Source organism: Podarcis filfolensis, assembly GCF_964270895.1.
Source record: "Podarcis filfolensis genome assembly, chromosome: Z".
In the NCBI taxonomy this organism is placed as follows: domain Eukaryota; kingdom Metazoa; phylum Chordata; class Lepidosauria; order Squamata; family Lacertidae; genus Podarcis; species Podarcis filfolensis.
The window spans coordinates 17,702,079-17,720,078 of record NC_139617.1 but is presented as its reverse complement, the minus strand read 5'-3'; the positions used below and the strand labels follow the sequence as shown (position 1 = coordinate 17,720,078).

The 18,000-nt window shown below is 43.5% G+C and overlaps 1 protein-coding gene across 7 annotated transcripts in view; it reads left to right on the top strand.

Annotated features, from left to right (window-relative positions):
* The window catches only part of ENOX2 (ecto-NOX disulfide-thiol exchanger 2), a 41,052-nt gene extending 23,863 nt beyond the window's left edge, over window positions 1-17,189 (top strand). For 5 of the 7 annotated variants that reach the window (XM_083595292.1, XM_083595298.1, XM_083595295.1 and 2 more), the window contains exons 8-15: window positions 2,547-2,653; window positions 6,285-6,396; window positions 8,531-8,712; window positions 9,825-9,932; window positions 10,621-10,683; window positions 12,483-12,591; window positions 13,534-13,619; window positions 16,970-17,189. In XM_083595292.1, the coding sequence (XP_083451418.1) occupies window positions 2,547-2,653; window positions 6,285-6,396; window positions 8,531-8,712; window positions 9,825-9,932; window positions 10,621-10,683; window positions 12,483-12,591; window positions 13,534-13,619; window positions 16,970-17,104 (902 nt within the window). In that variant the 3' untranslated portion in view covers window positions 17,105-17,189. Of the gene's footprint in view, window positions 1-2,546; window positions 2,654-6,284; window positions 6,397-8,530; window positions 8,713-9,824; window positions 9,933-10,620; window positions 10,684-12,482; window positions 12,592-13,533; window positions 13,620-15,477; window positions 15,597-16,969 lie in introns of those variants that run through there. The other 2 variants (XM_083595293.1, XM_083595294.1) reach the window with 2 other exon arrangements.
* The last annotated feature ends 811 nt before the right edge of the window (window positions 17,190-18,000 follow it).

Genomic DNA, 18,000 nt, shown 5'->3' with positions numbered 1-18,000 from the left:
AGCATACATACTGCATCAGGAGACAGACCACCTATTTCTGCACCAGCTGAAGCTTCTGAATCTTCTTTGAAGTGTCTTCTTAATTTCTGTTCATACTCGGGATGTGCAGGTATTTTCTGCCTTAGTGATGTTCCTACCCGCAGGCCGCACCTGTGTTAACCACAGCCTTGTACCTTTGGTGATTGCTGAGAGGCTTAGCCAACAAAGGTAGGTGTATAGCCAAATCCCTTATCTTCCTGTTCCTTTGAGGATCTACAGATCATCTTACTAAATGGGAGATTTAAGCCTTCAAGGTAATGTAATATTGCTGCATTTTTCCTTTTTCGCGTTACTTTAAACTTTATGTGCAAAACATTTGATGCTCTTCTGAGCCCTGGGAGTGTTCTGCAGTTTTCATTGCCCTGTTATTAACCAGGATCCATTTCCAACCAGGAGATTCTGTTCCTATTGAATGTCCTGCAGAGCTTTCTCTCCTTCATTCTCTGGAACTGAGTAACTAGCCAACCAAGTCCCTGGCAGGCAGCAACCGCCTCACAGCTGGGGAAGCTGACACTTTAGCAGCCTCCTGGCCTTGATAGTCTGATTTTAAGGTCACCTTGTTGTGTATCACAGCACAGTATGACCATTCGTCTCCTGAGTGTACCAAGAGGATTCTGCAGTTTGCTTAGTGTTTGTTTTGAATTGTTTTATTCTGTTAACCTTAAAAAAATATATTGGTCCCGGATTCCAGAAGGAGTTACAGTAAGTAGCAATTGGCGGGGGGGGGGGGGGCTCAGACCTGAATCCTGCCATGATGTTGGTGTTGGTCAATCTTTAGCCAGGGTAAGAGCAATTCAGTAGCCTCTCCAGTGTTCAAGCCAATCACCTGTGGCTATGGGATGGATTTTTAGCTCCTTTCAGGGAATATAATCTTTCACAATTAAACCTTTTGGCTAGGAATTTGCAGGAATATGTTTTGGGAAAGGACCTGTATTACTTTACTGTATGTGGGGCAGCATATCATACTTCCCACATCACCAGCAGGGCCCTACTCTGGTGTTTAAAATAACTTTCCATCCCGAGGAAAACTATGCATTGTAACTTCTCATATAAGCTGTGCAAATATGTACATGTGGTGATTTTTAAAAATAATCTAGTCATGTAATGCTAAGCCAAATGCTCAGCACAAATGCATGAGTGTGAGGCTTTTCAGAGAGGATATCGCTGCTGCTACACACCTTCCCTGGTTCTGCTGCTGAACTGCTCTGAGCTAAGCCATGGTTTGGCTCAGTGTGTTGACTGAACTAAGATTCATGGTTTATCTAAACCTTTTGGCTAAAAATTTGCAGGAATATGTTTTGGGAAAGGATCTGTCTGCCCGGACACTGAGGTCCAGCGCCGAGGGCCTTCTGGCGGTTCCCTCGCTGCGAGAAGCCAAGTTACAGGGAACCAGGCAGAGGGCCTTCTCAGTAGTGGCACCCGCCCTGTAGAACACCCTCCCATCAGATGTCAAGGAAATAAACAACTATCTGACTTTTCGAAGACATCTGAAGGCAGCCCTGTTTAGGGAAGCTTTTAATGTTTAATAGATTATTGTACTTTAATATTCTGTTGGAAGCCGCCCAGAGTGGCTGGGGAAACCCAGCCAGATGGGCGAGGTATAAATAATAAATAATAATAATAATAATAATTATTATTATTATTATTATTATTATCGATCAAGACAAACCATAAGTTGTAAACCCAAGAACTTGCTGTTGTTTGTCTGTAGTGAGACAAGCTACAATCCTGGGTTCATCATATGCTGAGCTAAATTGATGGCTTAGCTCAGAGCAGTGCAGCCACAGAAGAACAAGAGGAGAAGTAAAGTGGCTGTGATTTCCTCTCTGGGAGCCCATGCCAAACCATTGTTTGCCTTAGTATTACGAGCAAGCCAACCTATTGGGAATATTAAAGCTCCACTGGAAGTCACACTCCATTTCTTTTTGGCTTCTGAGATTTTTCCAAGTCTATCACTGTGGTAGTAAGGACTAGAAACGGAATTAAAAACCAAGGTAAGATTCAGTGTGCAGGATTTTGGGCCCAGTACTTATTTGCAGTTACAGATTTATGGAATACACCTAGCCCTATTTATGACACAATGTTTGTGAAGTGGGGGGGAAATTCTCCCTCTCTCTCTCTCTCTCTCTCTCTCTCTCTCTCTCTCTGGCCAAGTATCTATTTCTTTTTACATGAGTGCTTTTCTTCCTCTTGAGTTTTTTTTAAGAAACTCCTCTTTTGAGTGTTTAGTGTCACCCTCCTCATCAAGACAGCTTACTCTGTTAACTTGGCTTCTGCCTGATTGGACATACAAACATATCTTGCCTGTTGTCTGCTTTGATCTCCAAGTTCTGTGGCTCTGGCTTCTTCCTGAGCACCATCTTTCTCAGCTATGGTTCCACCCAGCAAAGCATCATAAGAAAAAGATTCACTGGACTACCTGCCTGATCCCGCTCTCTTACTCCTTTCTCTTGCCCTCTCTGGATGATATTGTGGCCTGGTTTTGCCTGCTGATTTTGAAACTGAAGTCGAGCAGATAGTGGCCGTGTACCATTCTGCATCCAAACAAAAGGCTTGGGACCATTTCACGAAAGCGCAACGTAAGAACATCAGCGTATGGTGCAAGCAAGCTGAGGTTGGTACTTCCTTTTTCTTTTCGTTAGCTCCTTTTGGCCTATAGGCTTGCTTATAAAAGGATGGATTTTTCCAGCCTTGCTCTGGAAGGTAAGTAGCAACGCACATGGAGCTAAGTTCATAGCAAAACACAGCACGAGGAAGTTCAGGAGAGGAAGAGAACAGCCATTGGTGAACACTATTAAGAAGAAGCTCAGAATTATAGTGGGATATGAATGAAGCTCTTTAGAAATAGTTGTACTTGCATTTTGGGGCAGCATTATGCCCATGACCTAAAGATAGTAGCTCTGCTCTCTTCAGTTCTGAGGGCAGCCCTGTATAGGGAAGCTTTTTAATGTTTAACATTTTATTATGTTTTATATATGTTGAAAGCCACCCAGAGAGACAAGGGTGACCCAGTCAGATGGGTGAGGTATAATACTAATAATTACTATTACTATTATACTAGGGTGGATTCAGGTGCTTTAAGACACACACAATAGTCATATAAAAACTTAGGTAGCTAGAACCATGGCAAGGAGGTCATTATCTGTAGCCTCCAATCATCTGAATGTCAGCTGTTTGGGAACATGGAGGGGAGTGACTTGCTGGTGGGCTTCCCATAAGCTTCTGGTTGACCACTGTGGGGACAGAATGTTGGTCTAGGTGGGCCTTCAATCTGATCTGCCAGGGCTCTTCTTAGGTTAAATGGCTGGAAAGATGTGGCAGTGCTAGCATTGTTACACTGCTAGGCTGTAACAAGGCTACAAATGTCCCACGTGGGACAGACACTATGGAGACAAGAGCAGTTGCGCTGGGTTCAAGTTGCAGATGAGCTTGGGTTCATGTGAATAAGTATTCTTAGCTGTAATAGTTGAACAAAGGAGTATGGATTCTCCTTCCCTGGATGCTTTCTCTCTCCACACATTTGATGAGACCAGATGAACTACTGTCAGGTATGATTTAAAGAAGTTCTGCTATTGCAAGGATTTGACTCTTTGACCTATTCTGACTCTAAATTCTGGGCAACCATGCAGTCTGTCTGCTACTGAAGCCCACAGCAGAAATGGCGAATGTGCCAGGCATAATTTGAACGAAGCCCCTAAGTGGTGGTGCATTGTAGAATTATGAAGAGGCTGAGTATTCTTATATGATTTAGAAAGGGCTGGAGATGGACAGGCTTGGTTAAGAAGATCCATATAAGCTTTAAAAATGTTCGGCATGCATTCAGTTGTCAGGCATGCAGAACTGAGAACATAAGAAACATGGAAATGAAGACAGTCCAAGTTCTTCCCCAGAAACTTCTGGTGTTGGACTCAAACTCTCATCAGCACCAGCCAGCATGGCCAATGGTCAGAAATGATAGGAGTTTTCATGCAACAACAGTTGGAGGGCCAGAACTTTGCCATACTGCCTTACATTAAGACATACTTGCAAATGATGTAAGGATTCACATGAAACCATGGTATTGCTTAGTTCTCAAACACGCCATAACTAACATTGATATAGAAGGGCAATTTTTAAGCAAAGGTGCCTTTATGTCTGGCCTTGTTCAAGAGTGGTGCCTGTGCTACTCTGTGTGATTTCATAGTTTGCTCACGATTATTCTGGATCGCAGTGATAAATAGTTGGAGTGAGAAGCAACTGGGCATGTGTTAAAACTGGTTTAAAATACAAATATACAATGAGGTTCCTTGCAGTTTGTGGCAGCTTCAGGTAAGTAATTGTGATCTGGAACATATGGCAAGTATTCTGCACGATTTTATTGATAGTTTCGTAACTGGAGTAGAATAACGCGGGATATAAATAAATGAAATTTAGATCCTGTCCTGCTGTGCCTGCGGAGTAATTGGCACGCTTATTGCAAAACCATTTTCATTTATGTTTATTTATAAAAATGCTGCTATCCTGCCTCTCTGTCTTAACGAATCTCACAAAGCATAAAAAGCAACTAAAAATGCAACAAAGAGAATTGGCCCAAACAGTAGTATTGCTTATGATCTTGCTGTCTGTCTGCCAAGGGCTCTGTGAAAGGGCCATGTTTTTGCAGAGTGGCAGGAAGCTGGCTGTGATGGGGCCAGATTGGCCTCCGTCTGGAGAGCAATTCCACACCTTTGGTACTGTAAGAGAAAACACCCTGTCATGCGTAGTCCACCTACTTTTAGTGGTTGGGTAGGGACATATTAATAGAGAGTTCTTAAGGACCTATGTCTTGATGGCTTTGATTGTCTGACATTAAGAAACCTTTCAGCACTTTCCAGTATTGATCTGTCTTCATCCAAAAAAAAAAAAAAAAAAGAGGAGATAGTGTGAGATGAAAGCCATAATATGGAGTTTTGGGAACTTGGGAAGAATGCTGCCTACTTTTTATTTTATTAAAGATTTGTACTGTGTAATAAAAGTACATATAGTGTCTCTTTTTTCAATTCATAGGGTCCTTTTCACAGTTCAGTTACGTTCAGTGTGGGGAAAAAGAAAGGGGTGAGGGGAGAAGGAAGGGGGGTATAATGATATTTTGTTCTACTGAATAGTATTTGTGCAATTTTTTTGTGTGTAAGTGTCACATAAGTAGGTCATTCATTCATTCCTTTATTTTTGTTGGTGCTTTTAATGTGGAAGGTTGCAGGTTCAATCCCTGGTATCTCCAGTTGGAAGGATTGGGTAGCAGTAATGGGAAAGACCAGGGCATTCTAGCACCTCTGTTGTGTTGCTGTTCCCTGGCACAACTTTGCTCCCCCTAAAAAAGCTCAACAAGTTCCGGCACCTCTTTTTCTAGGGGAAAAAAACCCTGGGAAAGCCTCTTCTCTGCCTGAGATTCTGAACAGCTGATGTTAGTCAGTGTAAGCAATACTAGGCTGGGTAACATAAATCTAGCATAAAAGTCCCCAATGCCCTAGGAGCAAATCATTCCATCTCTTTAACCATTTAACACTTTTGTCTGGTTGTTCATTTCTGTTTAGCTGCCATGTGGCTTTTCTGTGTATTCTGGAACTGCTATTCACTTACCCCCTTGCTACAATAGGACCCTCCATGGTTTGCATCTGTGGAAGGGGCTGGGATTTGGTGGGATTTCTCTCCCTAATATCCAGGCAATAGCCAAAGGATAAACCTCTTAGGTTTCCCCCACCCTTTCCTTCAAATAACCATTTTTTAGACAGACTGCACTTCTACCTGACTGTTGCTAAGATCTGGTGTCCCAGAAGAGTTGAACTGGGGTGGCTTTGGTTTACATCATTCCCCAGCCATGTGTATAAGGAATGAAATGATCATGAGGCTTGTTTGAGTAATTAAAATTACTCAGTCCTCAATTACTTGAGGATTAAAAAATGGACGAACATAAAGCATTTTGTTCTCTGAACGTTCTGTGCAAGTTACAATATTTATCATCAAGGGGGAGTTGCTTTGAATTCCATGCTAATCTTCCCCACCCCAAAATTCTGTGAATGAATTTTATCAAATTGCACAAATTAGGAACTTGATAGGTTTAAGTGTCCAAAGCTTGCCATTACCAAACACAAAGTCGCTACACTTCTCCCCCTATTCCTTTTCTCCTGGTACTTCCTGCAGGTTCTTAACTGTGAACCAGCATGCAGAGCAATCAGTAGCATTTCTTTTTTCTTTTATATATATAAAAAATGCTCTTTAAATCATAGGAAATCCGCAACATTCAGAATGATGAGCTGATGGGCATCCGACGAGAAGAGGAAATGGAAATGTCTGACGACGAGACAGAACCATCAGATGCCAAGGAGATGGAAGAGTCAGGTATGACTGGCACTGTGTTGAAAGGAAGCCAGAGTATTCAAGTTCAGCGGTGAGCAATATTCAAGCATGTGTGTTCTACTTACCTACCGTAGATTCCGGCGTATTAGGCGACTGGGCGTATAAGACGACCCCCCCCAAATTGGCAGCTGCCAATTTGGTTGACTTATATGCACAGTCTTATACACAGCAGCTTCGCTGGGCAGCGGTAGTGGGCGGTGCGCTCTGCGCTGGGAGGAAACTGCCTGGCAAAGCTGCTCAGCGATGCTAAGCCGGCTTTGCTGGGCAGCTTCCTCCTGGCGCAGAGCCCGCTGCCCACTGCTGCTGCCCAGCAAAGCTGCTGAAGCTGCCACCACCGCAGCAGCAGTGGGCGGTGGGCTCTGCTCTGCGCCGAGAGGAAGCTGCCCAGTGAAGCTGGCTTAGCACCGCTGGGCAGCTTCACCGGGCAGCTTCCTCCCGGTGTGGAGCCCGCCGCCCACTGCCGCTGCCCAGCGAACCCATACCCGGCGTATAAGACGACCCCCGACTTTTTAGAGGATTTTCCGGGGTTAAAAAGTCATTTTATATGCCAGAATCTATGGTATTATTTTTAATCAGGGCCCCAGGTTTTTCAAGCTAGAGTCAGTTACGAAACAGTACCTGATTGGAAATGGCAGAGCTAGTTGCAGTTATTTCCTGCACTGGGGATCTCATATTTCTAGATGACCTACCTATATACCGTATTTTTCGCTCTATAAGACGCACTTTTTCCCCTTCAAAAATGAAGGGGAAATGTGTGTGCGTCCTATGGAGCGAAGAAGCCATAGCCCCGCGACCCTCTCCCGGCTGGAGAGGTGACGCGCGGCTATGGCAGGAGCCTCTTTAGCCGCACACCACCTCTCCAGCCGGGAGAGGGTCGCGGGGGGCTTCTTTAGCTAAAGAAGCCCCCTCGACCCTCTCCCGGCTGGAGAGGTGATGCGCGGCTATGGCAGGAGCTTCTATAGCCGTGCGTCACCTCTCCAGCCAGGAGAGCGCGCGCGGGGCTAAAGAACCCCCCCGGCACCCTCTCCCGGCTGGAGAGGTGACGGGCGGCTATGGCAGGAGCCTCTATAGCGGCGCGTCACCTCTCCAGCCGGGAGAGCGCGCGCGGGGCTAAAGAAGCCCCCCGGGACCCTCTCCCGGCTGGAGAGGTGACAGGCGGCTATGGCAGGAGCCTCTCCGCTGCGCGCCACCTCTCCAGCCGGGAGAGCGAGCGCAGGGCTAAAGAAGCCATAGCCCCGTGACCCTCTTCCAGCTGGAGAGGTGACGCGCGACTATGGCAGCAGCCTCTCCGCTGCGTGCCTTTCCGCTGCTCCCTGACCTGCTCTTTGGGGCTGGTGGTGGGCTTCCCCCCGCCAGCCGCAAAGAGCAGGTCGAAAGGAACCTGAAGCCTGGAGAGCGAGAGGGATCGGTGAGCACCGACCCCTCTCGCTCTCCAGGCTTCCAAGATAGCCTCCTGAAGGTGACTGAACGCACCTTAAACGGCACCTTGTTTTAGAGGGGGGAAACAAGAGAGGGAAAATTCTCCCCCTCTCTGCGCAGCGCCTCCTGCTGCTTCGCTGAAGGGGCGCTGGGCAGAGAGGGGGAGAATTTCCCCCCCTTGTTTTCCCCCCTCTAAAACAAGGTGCGTCCTATTGTCCGGTGCGTCCTATAGAGCGAAAAATATGGTACATTGTTTGAGTTCCTGCAGATCTGGATTCTCCCATAAAATCTGAAATTGTAGTTCCACAAAGAGCTGTCTGAGGCACCACTTAATACAGGGGATGGGACCTGTAGAAAATGATTTGTTCCAGTGATGTACAGCCATTGCATTTGCTTATTGTCCCCTGCTGCAAAGCATGCATGGTATCATGCAAACTACAGATCAGTCTGACGCAGTCCATACTACAGCTGTGTCATGGGTGCCTACAGAGCAAATTACCAAAACAGGTGAGACCAGACCCTGATGTATAACACATGTATAACACAAACATCTCCAATACATTTATTAAGGAATTAAACATATATTTAGAAGGTGTTCCAGAAAATAAAAAACCAAATGGGGAACAATGAAGGTCAAACTAATTCCAAGGACAATAGGTGTATCCACCTTCCCATTTTTTCTCTTCCCAACCCCCAGCTCTAATATCTCAAGCAGAAGCTCTGAAGGAAGAAAATGACAGCTTAAAATGTCAGCTTGATGCCTACAGGAATGAGGTGGATCTCTTAAAGCAAGAGCAGGGCAAAGTGGACAGAGATGAAGACATAAGCAAAGACCAGAAATTAAAGATTCTCCAGCAGGCTTTGCAAGGCATGCAGCAGGTAGGACTCTTTCCTGCAAAAGGAAACCACCTCCAATGAATATTTGTAGTAATTGCCTTGTGCCAAAGAAGATCTCTCTTCCCCAACAGGGTGCCCTCCAGACGTTTTGGATTCCAACTCCAATAATTCCTGACCACTGTCTATGATGGACGGTGCTGACAGGGTTGTAGTCCTAAACCTCTGGGGAAGGCTGTTCTACTGATGCCTTTTATTGGAGTGAAAATAAATGCCCTCATGAAGCTTGCAAACATGTCAACATGTCCAAATCTCTTTCCAAGGTTGCAACATGGGAATGCTCCCTCACTAGGAAGTAGACTTGACTACAGAGCAGTACTGTTTAGGCTTTACAGTGCCAGAGCCTTCCCTGAATGCATTTCTGAAATGTGATTTCTGATGTAGTTGTAAAACTGCTTCTGTGCAGCTGGGGAAAGAGTTAATCAGTGTGGTTCCATGTGACTGGTAGAACAATTAATGGACCTAATCACATGGACTAATGCGGGTCTTCTTCACAGAGTTGGCACCATGAAAGGGCACCTAAATTGTTTGCTCCAAGCAGCTGTTTCAGGAATATCTTTTATGTTCCTAAATGCTATGATTGTCAGCGAGACTACAAAGGCTCTCTCATCCCCAGAAAGAACAACAGCAAGTGTTTTGGATAATAAAAAAGGGATGTCCTCTAAAAATGAACAGCTCAGGTAGCTTTAACTTTTGTTTGCAAAAGTTGTACCATGAGCAATTGACCCTATATGTAAAATGGGCTGGATGTTATATAATAAATGTTTCTCAATGCATTGAAGATAGGTTCTGCCAGAAAAGGAGCTCTACTGGGAGAGAGGTTGGAATAAAATAGGGGATAAGACAGTGGAAAAGTAGATAGAGCAGAGGAAGTAACACTTTGTCTAAGAACAGCCCTCCTGGGTCAGACCAGGGGCCCATGTTTTCCAGCATCCTGTTCTCACAGTGGCCAACCAGGTGCCAATTTATTTAATGAATGAATAAATAAATCCTAGTTTGTCTAATATTAGTTTCGGTTTTGTTTGTACTTTACTCAGTGTATGGGACTGGGTGGCTAAAAATACAATAGATGAAACTGTTCTCTTCCTCTTTCCAAGCATCTCCTGAAACTCCAAGATGAATGTGAAAGAAGAGATGCTGAACTGGAAAAAGTCAATGAAGAAAAAGCACAACTCGACAAATTGCTCGAAAGCCTAAATGAAAAGGTAAGATTTGCTGCCAGGTGCTGGTCTTGCTGGCTCTCCATCCTAACTTGTACATAAAGCTCCCTTTGTAACTGGGAGCCAGTATTTCTCTCTTACAACCTAAACCCATCTCACAGGGTAGTTGTGAAGATAAAAAGAATGGAATAGGGAGAACCATGTATGTTGCCCACTATCCTTGGAGGAAGGGTGGGATAAAAATGTACATACATACATACATACATACATACATACATACATAATCTAGGCCTTGCCTAAATAGTCTTGAATTATGTAGTAACCTATTTACTGGCATTGCTATGAACAGAGCAAAGGTGTATGAAGTTGGGTAACTTGCATCACATCTGTTGAGACTTTAAATCTTTTACATGTCGAAAGTCTTGTAGTCTCAAGCCAGTGTTGCATTTCATATCGCCTGCCTGTATGACTTTTCCCCACATAATGAGTTTTTACAATATTGCTGTTGTTTTTAATTATTAGACACTTCTTTGGGGACTTGCACAAAACTTGCTCATCTTAAAATAATAATATTGGGCTAGTGGCCACACATGATTCTGTTCTTGATTGTTAACTCCGCCTTAGTTTGATAAAGTGATGTTTATCACTGAGAGGGAAAAGTGCTGAGTGGTTCAACTAACAAGAATAACATGCTACTGGGACTATGACTTTTTGTTTCTCCAACTGAATATAGCAAGAGCTGGCTGCTGGACCAGAATGGGGGAAAGACTCCAATGATCAAGACCACGTGAGTTTCGTAAGTTTCTTTCTGAATACTTTGACATAGTCTTATTTTTATATTTCCTTGTGAATTCAGGTTCAAATATGGCTGCTTTTTTATTAACCCAGTCCTACTATGCAGAGTAGCAGGCAGTATTTTCCTTTGCTTGCCACAAATCCTAGAATGAGCCTCAACCAACCTGTTGAGGTAATATAGGCAATGGTGACAGTGGTGACTTTGAGGCATAAAACCATCCTTTTGCCCCTTTCTATTTCTGCACTGGAACATGCCATCCCTATGACATGTGATCTTAATTCTAGTCATGGTGATTACATGGTTTGTAACAGTTACTGTTCTCAAACTTTATGGAATTGCACCCTTTGTCTGATTTCCTAGATCTTCCATGATTATGAAAATCTTGCAACCTACTTTTGGTTAGATTTCTTTGGGCTAATTCAGTTTTAGCTGGCCCTCACCATTTTGTTCCCTGATGGATTATCCCCACTGTGTAAGCTTCCCACTTTCTTAAGGTCTATATATAGCAACACCCTAGACGTCCCAGGCCCTAAGGAAGTTAGATTAGCTTCAACCAGTGCTAGGGCCTTCTCAACATTGGCTCTGGCCTGGTGGAACACTCTGTCTCATGAGACAAGGGCCCTGCGGGATCTGATTTCTTTCCGCAGGGCCTGTAAGACAGAGTTGTTCCGCCTGGCCTTTGGCTTAGAATCAGTTTGATTCCCTCCCCCTCTTTCTTTTTCCTTTCTCCTCCTGTGAAGAGGCTGCATCCTAATGTTTTAATGTTGTATTTTAATCTTTTTAAAATTGTATTTTAATCAACTTGTTTTTATTATTGGTTGTTGGCCGCCCTGAGCCCGGTCTTGGCTGGGGAGGGCGGGGTATAAATATAAATTTATTATTATTATTATTATTATTATTATTATTATTATTATTATTATTAGGAACTCTTGCTGTGTTAGACAGAGGTCTGCCCAATCTGTCATTTTTGTTTTCAAAGGCAGCCATCAGTTGCTTCTAGGGCAGGCTTCCTCATGCTCAGCCCTCCAGATGTTTTGAGACTACAGTTCCCATCATCCCTGACCACTGGTCCTGCTAGCTAGGGATCATGGGAATTGTAGGCCAAAAACATCTGGAGGGCGAAGTTTGAGGAAGCCTGTTCTAGGGGCTTCCAAGCTAGGCAAGGAAGTGATGCCCTTCCCCAGCACCTGGTATTCAGAGAGAAATACTGCCTCTGTGCATGGAAGTTCTGTTCAGCTATGCTAGCCGCTGATAGACCTCTTCTCCATGCATTAGTCTAATCCCTTTTAAAAGCCATCTTGAGGCTAACTACTGTGATGTAAAGGTTTGACCTTCAGTGCAAGATTTTTTCTTTCACAAACAGCCAGTGTGCCAGGGGAAGGGGGGAACTGGATCAGGCTCATAGTGGGGAGGGCAAGGTGCATTCCCCTGCTGCAGTCTAGATCCCCACACCTGCTGTTTCCATTTGCAGAGAGAAGCTCACATTTGTTGGCTGACTCTGATTTGTGTGTTTTCCTGAAGAATATTACACTAATTGTGAGCATGCAAAATAAAAATAAAAATCCATTGTAAGTGAAGAAGTCAGTGCCCATTCAGAGGTGGGTGGGTGTGCATGCATGCGTGCCTTTGGGAATAATTTCTGATGTGTTTTCTCCAGCTCCTTTATCCTATACATATTCTATAATATTTTTACTGTTTGTAAAGTATGCTTACTGTGCAGGATGCAGCTGGTGACTTAATTGACAGATTGCTAGGATACAAATCAGTGCTAGAAAGTAATTATCTGTAATTGCCTTTAGGCCAATGACTTTTCACCAGCTTGCTCAGTGTGCCAGGAGAAGGAGAGCACGCTTGAGAGAGGACTCAACGGCAGCCCTATCAAATCAGAAAGGGAAGCTTTGCTAGTGGGTAAGGATCACCGGCCACTGCATTGTTGAGGCTGGGGATACATTCCACACAGAAACATAGGAGGCTGCTGGGCACCATTAGATCATTGGTCCATCTACCTAAGTATCAACTGGCAGCAATCTTTCGAGGTTTCAGGCTGGGACCTTGAACCTGGGACCTTTTGCTTGCAAAGCATGTGCTCTTTAACACCCAGCTACACCTACCTCTCCCCAAAATATGCCAGCTCTATAAGCTCAGGTGTAAAGGCTCATTATCTTTTGCAATGTGCACAACCTAAATTCATTATGCACTCCAAGCATCTTTATTGTACAACAAATTGGCCTTTCCCCATAAAAGTAAAAACTTTTCCAATAGGTGGGATGGATGATGCAGTCCTGAAACAAACACAAGCTTATGTGTCAGTATTTTTTTTAATCAACAGGCACACCTTCTCTTGGTTAATTCCCAAAACACACCAAGCTGTGAATAATTTTGCCAACCAGGCAAAATCGGTTCTGAGAGCTTATTAACAAAGGTTCATCGGCTCAGAAGTACTCCTGGATGCTTTTGTCTGGGGCTTGATCCACCCACCAGAAGTGCAGCCCAGTCTGATAACCATTAATGCAGCCTGGTCTGAGTCAGGCCCACATACATAGCACCTGATGTTATAACAAATAAGTTGGAGCCCGCAGTGTGAATCTCTCTGCACTAGAAGTGGAGAACCTGTGGATCTCCAGATGTTGTTGGACTGCTGCTGATGGGAGCAGGAAGCTAAAAACATATGGAGGGTGACATGCTCCTTCACTAATGACCTGCTGCTTGGGCATTCCCACGACATTTTGAAAAGCCAAAAGGCAGCTTCTGCTCTTCCCCAAAGGTACAGAAATGCTCACAGTAGAGACATATGTGTTCTCTGCAAGCATCTGAGTCCCGGATGTAACTCCATTAATTTTGTTTCTCTAGGAATAATCTCAACCTTCTTGCACGTTCACCCTTTTGGAGCGAGCATTGAATACATCTGTTCCTACCTCCAGCGCCTTGATAGCAAGGTATGTACCTGCACCTCTTGTGTGATGAGCAAAGTAAAGTTTGTGCCACTAGGGAACATCTTGTGACACAATTAAAAGCCTCCTAGGCTCCACTGGGAGGAAAGGTGGGATATATAAATTTAATAAATAAAAGCCCAAGCTGTTGCCAGCCAAGGAGTCGTCCCATGGATTTTGGAGTGCCTGCAGATGATGATTATCATTTGATTTCTTGCTCGCCTTTCACCTTGAGGTCCCAGGGCAGGCTGCAGCGATTTAAAAATTCAATATTAAATATTCAGTTAAAAGAAATTACAGTCAAGAGGTGGGTTCTAAAACATAAAGTATATATCTAGTGTCAAAGGGTAAAGAAATGTTTCTTCAGCATATGACAAAAACTACTTAAGGTGCTAGAAGCTGTTCCATGGGCAGGGAATTCCACAGCTTAGGTGCTACCACCGAGAAGGCCCTCTGTTGGGCCCTCCACCCCAGACCTCTGAGGATGTAGGAACTACCAAGTGCCCCCACCCCTCTCTGCTAGTCTTGACACCCAAGAGGATCTGTAGAGAAGGAGGCAGTCTTTCAGTTATTTGGGGCCTAAGCCATTTAGGACTTCAAACACTAAATGTGAGCACCTTGAATTTGGTCTGGAAACCAACTGGCAACTAGTTCTGGGGTATATGTGAATTCTTAATGGAACCGCAGCCAGTAAACTGGCTACTGCATTTTGGACCAATTCAATTTTGCAAGTCTTCCTTCAAAGACAGAACCACATAGAGCACATTGCAATAGGCAGGAGTCCGTTCTGGAAGTTACCAGAGCACATCTCTGTCCAAAAGGGAGCATGGCTCCAAATCAGCTGGAAATGGAAATAGGCACTCTCTACTCACCAAGGCCACCTGAACCTCCCGTGACACTGTTGAAACCGGGATTAATCTTGTCCAGCTCTTTAACTCTATCAATCACTCAGGCCTTGTACCTAAATTGTGGAATAACTCAATAGTGGTGTCGATTTAAAAAAAATAAAAAATGATAGGAATTGCCAAGAGAATTACAGGCCTATTAGTTTGTTACCATGCATAAGTAAAACCTATGCCAAATCTCTGCTTATTAAACTGGAAGAATGGATGCTTACAAAAGGTCTACCTGGTAAGGAACAAGCTGGTTTCAAGGCAGGACCTTCAACTCTTGACCAGTGTCTAGTGTTAAGTCATCTTGTGGACAAATATGTCTTGAGAAACAAACGAAGACTCTTTGTGGCATTTGTAGATTTAAAAAGTGCCTTTGATTTGGTCGATCGTAATAAACTGTAGACCAAATTGGAATACCGCAGTATTGATCCATACCTGCTTACATTGATTCAATGTTTATACTCCAGTAACCAAATATATGTTAAAGTTTCAAAAGATGGTAGACTTGTAGGTCCAATTCTGAATAACTGAGGAGTTAGGCAAGGCTGCATCTTGGCCCCTACCCTATTTAATCTCTTTTTATCTGACCTCCCATTATTTCTTCAAAATGTAACCACTCATATTCCTTATTTAAACAATATCCCAGGTTTTTTATTACTATATGCAGATGATGCGGTAATTATCTCACTTTCCTCTTTGGGTTTAAAAAAAAATATTTAAGAGTTTCTCAAACTTTTGCCCTCTTAATAACCTCAAAATTAACTATGATAAGACAAAAATTATGCAATTTACAAAGAGGGAACCCAAAAAATGGGATAATCAATGGACATCTAATAAAAGAAGTGAAGCATTTCAATTATCTGGGAATTGTATTTAAAAATAACATGAATTGGAACACACATATCTGTGCTGCAATAGCTAAGGCTAAAGTGACAGCTCACCATATTAAATCTTTTTTTTTTCTCCTGTAGGAAATAGATATATTCCAGCTGTATTGCAAGTGATTGATATGAAACTTTGTACCCAACTTTTATATGGCACCCCAGTGTGGATTTCAGGTGACCTTAAGAGGTTGGATAAATTCCATGCAAAATTGAACTTGATAGGGCTTAATTTAACTGACTTTGAAAATTCTGACCCCAAAGATATTTGGGAAATTATCAGGAAGAATCTTACAGAAAAAGGTGTTCTCTCCACTCTTGAGGTTGCAAAGCACAGCACTTGCTCTCCTCTCTATTTAAATCTCCCATTTTGTAGAGATTTTCAAAAGGGATACATGACAAATCTGAAGAATCATGAATTGTGCAGGCTGTTTATGTTAGCCAGATTTAATATGTTTCCCTCGATGATAGTAAGAGGAAGATACTTAGCTCTCCCAGAATCAGAGCGTCTTTGCATATGTAGTAAACAGGAACCTGATACTTTGGAACATATTTTCTTGTGATTTTGGCATTTGTGCCAGAAGACAATTAATTAGAGGCCTTACAACTCAATAGGCTCAATTCTATGCTACCAACGGATCAGGACCTGCTCTCGGACAGGAATGATCAAATTACTTTAATAGTGGCTGAATTTTTGAGTGCTGTCCATGTGGAAAGACTAGGCCATTATAAAGAGATTTAGTGGTTCTTTATTGATTGGTGATGTGGTAATGTTGTGTTATTTATGCAAATTGATTTTCTCTGAAGTTAAAGATCTGACTGGGACAAACCTTGTTATGTTGAGCTTGTATTTTGCACAATTTGTATACCGTGTCTGTTTGATAATGTGTGGTTTGCTATGCCTAATAAAGGATATATTTATTTATTTATTTAAAACTAACTGGCTTTGATGGGGGATTGGAGGCCAGCAACATCTGGAGGGCCAAAGATTCCCAACCTTTGCATTTTAAGTGCTGTGGTCACACAATCTATTGTGCTTCAATAACAACCTCCTGATTTTATCCACATATTCTAGCCCAGGCATAGGCAAACACGGCCCTCCAGATGTTTTGAGACTGCAGTTCCCATCATCCCTGACCACTGCTCCTGTTAGCTAAGGATGATGGGAGTTGTAGTCCCAAAACATCTGGAGGGCTGAGTTTGCCTACGCCTGTTCTAGCCAGTGAATTGCAAACCGAAGAACGGGGGGGGGGGGAGGTGGGAGGGGAGAGATAAACCCCTGGAAAGATCAGGGGCTCTTTGATTCTCACTTATCTTTTAAACTGGGCTGTGCAGTTCATCCGTAGCAGGTGTAGTGTTTCTGGTCCCTGGAGTCAAGAGCTCCCTAGAGAAACAGTGGACAGTGTGTGACCCAAGTTCGTTAACAGGATTGTGAGTCTGGCATATCTGTTCAGGATACCCTGAAATGTCATCTCACCCAAGGTGTTAAATGTTAACCCTTCATGGTGAACTGAGAGGATCGTCCTTTTTTTTTTTTTTTGTCTTGAGCTGTTTTCAGTTACATTCTGTTTTTCTTTTCTAGATTTGTGCTAGTGAAGTGGAAGCCCTCATGATGCGACTCCAGCACACTTTCAAGCAGGAGATGAGTGGTGTTGGAGCAAGCCTTGAAAAAAGGTGGAAATTCTGTGGCTTTGATGGACTGAAAACAGCCACATGAACTTGAAGCTAATAGGACTTTGGACCATGAATTTTTTTTTCTGATTTCTATCATTGATAATAAAGAGAAAGATTGCAAGCAGAAATTGTTGCCATTTTGCAACAGAAATTGTTTGTTGGGTGAGTTTACAGCCACCAGAGAGACCTAACATTTCTGTTAGAAACTAACCATATGATATTTCATTTCAGTGCTGCGATTACTCTGTTTCATGACTTTTATTTGGACAGAATCAGCCATTTTGGACCTATCTGTTCTCAAACGGTTATGGAAATTGTGGAAAGACCAAAGCAGTGCTTTTTTTCAGCTGGTTCCAGTTCTGGGGTTTCTCAAGTCAGTTGCATTACCTCCATTGTTAGTGTGTATGCAGAGATGCTCCCAGTGGTGGCTATTGGGTGTGGTAGAGCAGAAGACTGGGAGGCCAAGGGTTGGTCAAGCCACGTCCAACGACAGCTGGAGCCAACTAATTTTGTCTATATCCTCCTCCCTTCTGAGTTCTAAAAGGGCAACACTTAGACTAAGGGGAAGGAAGCGGACATCCAGTGCCACCCTCTGGATGCAAGTTAGAAGGTAGGCAGGTGGCAGCTGCTTGAGAGCAGACTGAGCTTTGTGGGGCAGTTCTCCATTTGCCCTAATGGACCACCCTCCCCTGGGTGCTTACATTCGCTGCTTTGAGCACATTCCATGTGTTTAAACTTGGGAACAGTTGTCCTAGCAAAGGTTTGTAAGGGCCAGGCTAGATGACACATTGGTGGTCCATGATCAGACCAGCTGTCTCTTTAAATTTCATTTTAATAGCCATTGTGGAAGAAAGGAGATTGAAATGTGACTGCAGTGCTACAGTAGACGGGGGTGGTCTATTAAAAATTCATTCCATTGTGCTGCTTTCCTGATTGAAA